General features: G+C 40.3%; 1 protein-coding gene across 1 annotated transcript; it reads left to right on the top strand.

Moving 5' to 3' along the window:
- Positions 1-241: 241 nt before the first annotated feature.
- Positions 242-6,281, top strand: CMPK1 (cytidine/uridine monophosphate kinase 1). Its single transcript, XM_053468869.1, has 6 exons — positions 242-433; positions 2,458-2,604; positions 4,133-4,285; positions 4,988-5,064; positions 5,508-5,604; positions 5,859-6,281. Exons 1-6 carry the CDS (start codon positions 287-289, stop codon positions 5,898-5,900), a joined length of 663 nt encoding a protein of 220 aa, XP_053324844.1. The 5' UTR covers positions 242-286; the 3' UTR covers positions 5,901-6,281.
- The last annotated feature ends 827 nt before the right edge of the window (positions 6,282-7,108 follow it).

Here is a 7,108-nt window from a genome sequence, read left to right as displayed (position 1 = left end):
TGAGCTCTCTAAAAAGAGACATCATTCATGGAGGAAAGAAAGAAAACACTGGGGCCAGAAGAACGTCAGTTCCTAAAACAGAAATTCATGCTATTCTAGTTTCTATAGGAAAGGGGCAATGCCCTTACCCATCATGGTCGCCTCTATTTGCGCAAGGCTAAGTGACGGCACCATACCAGCTAATCAGGATCTTGAGCGAGAAGGAGGCGGCGCTCCATTCCCGGACGTTCCGTGTCACTTCCGGCCTGTGACACCTCAGCAGCCAGCCGGCTTTCTCCTCCTCTGTATGCTCTACCGCCTGTTCTGCTCCCTTCCCCGTTTCCACCCAGCAGCGTCTTTCCGCTTTGTGTGCACAGCCATGAAGCCGCTGGTAGTGTTTGTCTTGGGGGGTCCCGGGGCCGGAAAGGGGACCCAGTGCGAGAGGATTGTGCAGGTGAGCGGGGGGGGGGGGGGGTCTCATGGGTGCCAAGAACACGCTCCTGGTCTAATGTCGCTCGTTGAGGGCTATTGGTGTAGAGCTTACATGAACCCCAGTGTGTCATGGCTGTAAAGCAAAACACCCCAGGTGTGGCAGCTCGTGCTAAATGTGACCCCGGGGGGTGAAACACACAACGCTGTTATAGGGGATCAATTGACTTTTTCGTTCTGGTTGCACTCAGGGGTCATCTCCAGTGTATCAGGCCTACGGTATATACCTAGTTGGGTTACTCAATGAGAGTGTTTAGGGAAGACATGGCCCTAACTTGCACCCCAGGGGGTCAGGTGCAACAGAAATGCCCTACAGCAAAGCTATGAAGGAGATATATATATATATACACACACATACACACCAAGGGGCAAATCCAGATAGTCATAGCTTCTAAAACCCTGTAGTACCTTTTGTATGGATCCTAAATTCCACCCAGATGTATCCAGCCCCGCTTATGACCCCTCCTGGGCTATAGTTATAAATTGAAAAATAAAGCCGTTTTGGGTCAACGTGTATAATTCGGAGCAGTTACTGATTATACTGTTGGCGTTTCGCCGCAGACTCGCTTAAGGTTTGCTGTCCTAAGGGTGTAGATGTCACCCCGTTCCCTATGAGCTTAGGTGTGGCTAGTACTTAGTGTAGATGTACTCGGCCCTCGCGTTGTCGCGCAGGTCCCAGGGTGTGTCGGCTTTGACATCTGGGCTTTCTTGTAGAGTAACTTTGCGTACCGAGAGATCATTTACACTGATTCTCGCGAATCAATTGCTGATCTAATGACCGGGTGGGACACATACCTTTAACATTGAAAGGCCAAGCACAGTTTTGTTCAGTAACATTTCAGGTTTTAGTGATTTGGGGTCCTCTGCCTACTTGGATTTCATTCAATTAGCATTCTTGCCTTGGAAGACAATATAAAGAGGCTGCCTTCTACCAAAAGAGTAATTAATTAGACCCCTGGTCCCGAATCCTTTTGTTCATTAAAACACATAAGATTTATTACGCTACAGTCTGATACTTAGATCTCTGATCCTTCACATATTGGGTTATAAGTTTTAAATGATCCGGGTTGGTCTTTGTATATTTCATACTTTTCTGGTATTGCGTTGTGGAGAGTCACAATCATAGTTATGCTGTATCAATATGAACTTTGCTTTTTGGTAGTTGATGCCGTGTCAGTGTCCTTATTTCTTCTGCTTTTTTAAAGGAACAGGCATGTCAAATGTCTTATTAATTTTTTGGCACATTGGACCAAGGCAGGGTCCCCCACTTAACCCGAAGCCCTAAGCGGTAACATAGATTGGCACGTGGTTTATGCAGCTATGTATACCTTAATGAATGGTATAACTGCGTTCACTAACTATACATGAGTTGTGTAGAGGGCCGGAGAACGCCCGAAGGCTAGGTTGCTATGTATACAAGTATAACACACGTGTAATTTAGATCCAGTGCATTAGGTAAATTATAGTACTTTATGCACATATAGCCCAGGGGTTTTTACCTTAGGTAAATTATATAGTATATATATCTCCTGATTTGAATTAATTTAAATAACACATCATTATAATTGTTCTGAAAAAGGGAAAATATGTCAGATTTTGCTAAACATTTTAACTAAACCTGCACATTTTCGCTGAGGAAAACTAACGTGCTATCAGCTTCCACAGTTACGGCCAAAGTGTAATCACGTTGCGATCTTGTCTATAATCTTGTTGGAGCACGATCTTGGTGTTGGGTTCAGTCCTTTCATAATAACAGGTTTTCACATACGCTCATACTCTAAAAACACATGAAAGTATTTCTGAATGCCGCAAACCGCGCAAGCTGGAGAGCCTCGCTATAGACAGCAGAAGGTGTAATTAAATGGGTGATGGAGCACCAGGGCTTTCTACGGTCCGATCTCATTGGGTTAGGACCATGGATAAAATATCTCTGAATCTTGTATTGAATGTTTTCCTCTTGTACTGATGTATCCCTCCTTCATGCGCTAGAAATACGGTTATACTCACCTGTCAGCCGGAGATCTGCTAAGGGACGAGAGGAAGAAGCCGGATTCTCAGTACGGGGAGCTCATCGAGTCTTATATAAAGGATGGAAAGATCGTTCCGGTTGAGATCACGATTAGCCTGCTTCAAAGGGTAAATCAATCCTCGCACCGCGTTTCCAGAGCCGTCTCGGACTGCATGCGCTCTTGTGGATCCGGTCATGCCGTTGTTGAATTATATCAATTACTGTTTGGTTAGGGGACCAGGGATCTTCTTGTCTGGTCCGGACCAGGGAAGGACTGTCACCTTCTAGCCCGAGGGGCAAGTAAAACCCCTCAGTTAGTACCAGCACTCATATGTAAACACAATGAACTTACACACTCACTCTTACACATACTTACACTAACATACAGATCCTCCTACTCAACACACGTTTACGTGGCTCCATTGGATTATAGTCAGATGAGTTCATACTGACTTCATCTAAAGGGCTTTTCTGCAGTGTGGCGAGTCCTAAAATGAAATTCTGGGCAGGTCTGGTAAAATTGTCATTGAGTTGTCCAGGAACGTGCAGCCTGGTGGCTCTTTATTGAACATTTTCAGGGCCAAGATGTGAAGTTGAAACAATTACAATGGAAATCAATGTAACACGCTGATTTTCTCCCATTTTCAGAATTGTAGCGTAATTGACGCTCTGTGTTCATATTTTTCTGGTATCTTCAGTGTTTTTCTTTCTTATTGGGACTTTGAGAGAGCCTTCTCTTCTCCAGAACATTCCTGAAAATGAGCAGGACGTTTTGCTCTTACAGATGTATATTTACTCTGCCACGTTTACATATGATCTGAATTAAACACTAATGCCGTAAAGCCACATGTTCCAAGATGGAATCGACACTGTATGTTTGGATGGTTTTCCCCTCCCTAAAACCATGAAGAACTTGTATATATTTCTTTTTTTTATTTTTTATTTTGAAGTAAGCTAACCAAACGTGGGTAGCACAATGCGTTGCTCACGGCTCTCATTGTGAAACTTTTATTCAAGGTCATTTCTAAGTGACCTCAAACTTTTACATGGTAGTGTACTTTAAATAAAATTTTTAGTAGTTGTAAGAGGGGATGTCAAGTGATTAAAGTATTAAAACTTTTTTTGTTGCGGTAATTCTTTTCCTTTGAAATGTTTCTATGCAGTTAAATGTGTCTAAAAAGTATTTGAGTTCTTTACTGATGTTATTTTGGCAATTCAAAGCAAACGTTTCTTGTTGCTACTAACACCTTTGTTACTTTGTTAGTTCTTAGTTCAGACTGATAGACAAAAAAGATTGTAGTATTCCATTTTTAAACATTTAACATTCCATTACTTTCAATTCATGCCCATTTAGCACTTTTACGCTCTATCAAGAATGCCAGCTGCTCAAAATATCAAAGGCAGACTATGTGACGCTTTGAACATCATCCTACGTCGCTAGTTATTTCTCTTATATTCTGTATCTTATTTTAATGTCAATATATTTGTCCGATCTGCTGTCTTGGAGTCTAAGCCCTACGAATAGAGTGGAAAGCATATTTCGTCCCTGCCTCTTGAACTGTACGTTATAGAGTAATTGTGTGTGTGTTACATGGTAGTACAGTTTCACAGCAATTTAATCAAGAACATACGTTAATAGTTTTGTCTACATTACAGGCGATGGAGCAGACGATGGCAGGCAATTCCGAAAAGAATAAATTCCTTATTGATGGTTTCCCTAGAAATGAAGACAATCTGCAGGGATGGGACCGGACCATGGATGGCAAAGCAGATGTGTCCTTTGTGCTCTTCTTTGATTGTGATAATGAGGTATCATTAATAGAATACCAGGCAGACAGCTAGACAGACCCCCCCGAGTCGCTAGATGTAATGCCGCATCAAACACGAAATATCTTAGCCTTTCATTCAGAAGCCGTTTGCAGTTCAGTAGGATATGAATGTTAATATTGTGTCTATTGAAATGTTTTATGTTACACCCTTATTTAAAACCTCACCCCGGTTGATGCAGATTTCTGGTAAAAGGAAGTATTCAAGCCATAGCTGACATTTTCAACATCTTGGTCATTGTAGGCTGCATGGAGCTGGTCGAATCTACTTTGGGAAAATAGTGGTTCCCTTCATAAGCAATACAGTATAGTCGTGCTTTATAGAAAACTAAAAGCATCTTTTCTCTAACCAAAACACCCCAGTCACCTAGCATAGGCATTGATTATAATTTCCTGAGTCTGTGGCTCTTTTAGCCACCATAAACAAAACGGCAAACGGGCTGCAGAACAAAGTTGTTGGCCCAAATATCTCTGCAGCTTTGGTTTGTACATCCATCTTCTAGCCATTGATTTCACATGAAATTGATTTACGGAGCAACGGACATCAGGGCCAGTAGAAAATATATCCGGCACTTGGGTGAAATAAATGTGAAATGTGTTTAAACTCCTCTGTTTGCTGGCATATTACATTTTTGCTGTAATGTAGTAGATTCTCACTTTTTTAAATTATTATTATTATTCATAGACCTGCATCGACCGGTGCCTGGAACGAGGGAAAAGCAGCGGCAGAAGTGACGATAATCGAGAGAGCTTAGAAAAGAGGTACCTTCTAGTCCCAAATAAGCTGTATATGTATATTCACTGTGACCGTCCCGTAGTGTGTGTTCTTTGCCTTGTCACCGTTTACATTTTTTGCTGGGGAATGCGACGCTAATGGTTATTCAATATAATTTTGCTTTTTGGGTAAACCCATTTGTTCCAGTGAATTCACCCCGACGGGAGCCTTACCACCTAAACGGTTATCCTCAAATGATTGTTATAAGCCCTTCATTTTGCAGAAGAGGATAAAGCGTTTTTAACAACTTCTTTATTAAATATTAATATATAAAAATAACAATCATGTAGTGAGAAGAAAATTTCAAGTGTGAATGCCTTCCATGGCTTTAAACTAACCTCAGCATCTTCCAGGCAGGATTGATTGCAGGCTATTACGTGGCTTGCTCTTTGACTGCTAAGTGTCATTGTCAATGTGCTGTGTATTGCAGAATTCAGACTTACCTCCAGTCTACCCGGCCCATTATCGCTCTGTATGAAAAGAGTGGAAAAGTTCGAAAAGTGGATGCCTCCAAATCTGTAGATGAGGTAATGTTTTTATTTTATTTTTTTAATTGTTACACGTCTTCCTTCAAATATGTATTTAATTTAAATTTTTGACCATATATAGTGTGAATACTCTTATAATAATAATAATAATAATAACAAAATAAATATTGTGAATACTCTTATACTAATTATATATATATATATATATATATATATATGTGTGTGTATATATATGTATATATATGCAATATGAAGTAATACATTTAGATGCTTAATATTTTCTGTCTTTACAGGTTTTTGCAAAAGTCCAAGAAGTTTTTGACAAAGAAGGATAACAAAATCATTGTGGGTTATTTCCAGTCCTGTTTCAATCAAGATTATCCGTTGCTACTTTCCTTTCTTTTTTGTTTCTTATTTTTAATCTAAAATTGTATGTTTTTAATTTTTAATGTCTTTACTCTTTTCCACTGTCATCTGCAGAAAGAGATTTGTATTTTGCCTGTCGATGTCCAAACCCAGCAATGCAACACTTAATATATTACAGGAGTTTGTAAGCAGGAGGGTATAATATAAATTGTTTACTTATGTAGAAAGGAGAACAAGTTTGTTTATTTTGTCCCTCTTGATTGTATGTGGGGTCAGGAAAGCCGGGGGGGGGGATAAAAAGAGATGCAGGGACATCGATGCAGTAAATTATTGTGGTGTGACCCATGTAACGGCCTGTTTGTTTTTTTTGTTTGTTTTAATCATGTTTGTTGGCTATTCAATAGGTTTTTAAATTAGGATAAATTTTCTTGGTGCTCATCCACAGTGTATGAATGCATTGTGCCTCTTAATCTTTTTGCATCCTGAAATCCTGCAAGTTTACAGTCCTTGAAGACTGGATTTTCGGAATTATAGACTGTAAAGCAAATGTCAATGATTTGGTTGTGTAATAATCAGGTTACTGAATGTGGGTTTTAGTAGATGGTGTGGTGTCAGAGGCCATACACAAGAGAAGCATATCTCTTGGACATACCTCGAATGTAAGAATCCGGTTGTGCGCATCGTCCAAGTACACCGGTGTCAAGCTCCTGGCAAAACTGCCGCTAAGATCTGAGATGCTCGGCTTTTTTCTTCAGTGTTGGCTTGATTTACGATCTATGTTAATAAAAATAAGTTCTCTATCACTATTCTTAAAATAGTTGGGTATCAGTGGCCTAGCCCAGGAATAAAGAGCCAACCTACACTAGACCGTACTGAATACCATCAAGCAGCTGTGTTTTTGGGGAAACTGTATATCATACATCACAAAAACAAAATAGCACAAGAAAATGTAAATGGGATGATATCAACTACGACATGTATTTTAATCAAGCAGTTTATAGGATTTTATTCTGTATCATGATCCTGTGCTACTCGTTGGTGAAGAATGAGGGGAATCTCACGCAAAACCTAAGCTTGTTCATTGATGAGTTAGGCAACCGTCGCCTTTACAGCGGTCTGAGTGCAACTCCCATGACCCTCAGCCAGCATAAGACAATGAAAATATGACTCCCCAGGA

This window comes from Spea bombifrons, chromosome 6 (assembly GCF_027358695.1).
Source record: "Spea bombifrons isolate aSpeBom1 chromosome 6, aSpeBom1.2.pri, whole genome shotgun sequence".
Lineage (NCBI taxonomy): Eukaryota > Metazoa > Chordata > Amphibia > Anura > Pelobatidae > Spea > Spea bombifrons.
This window is presented reverse-complemented; position numbering and strand designations above follow the sequence as displayed.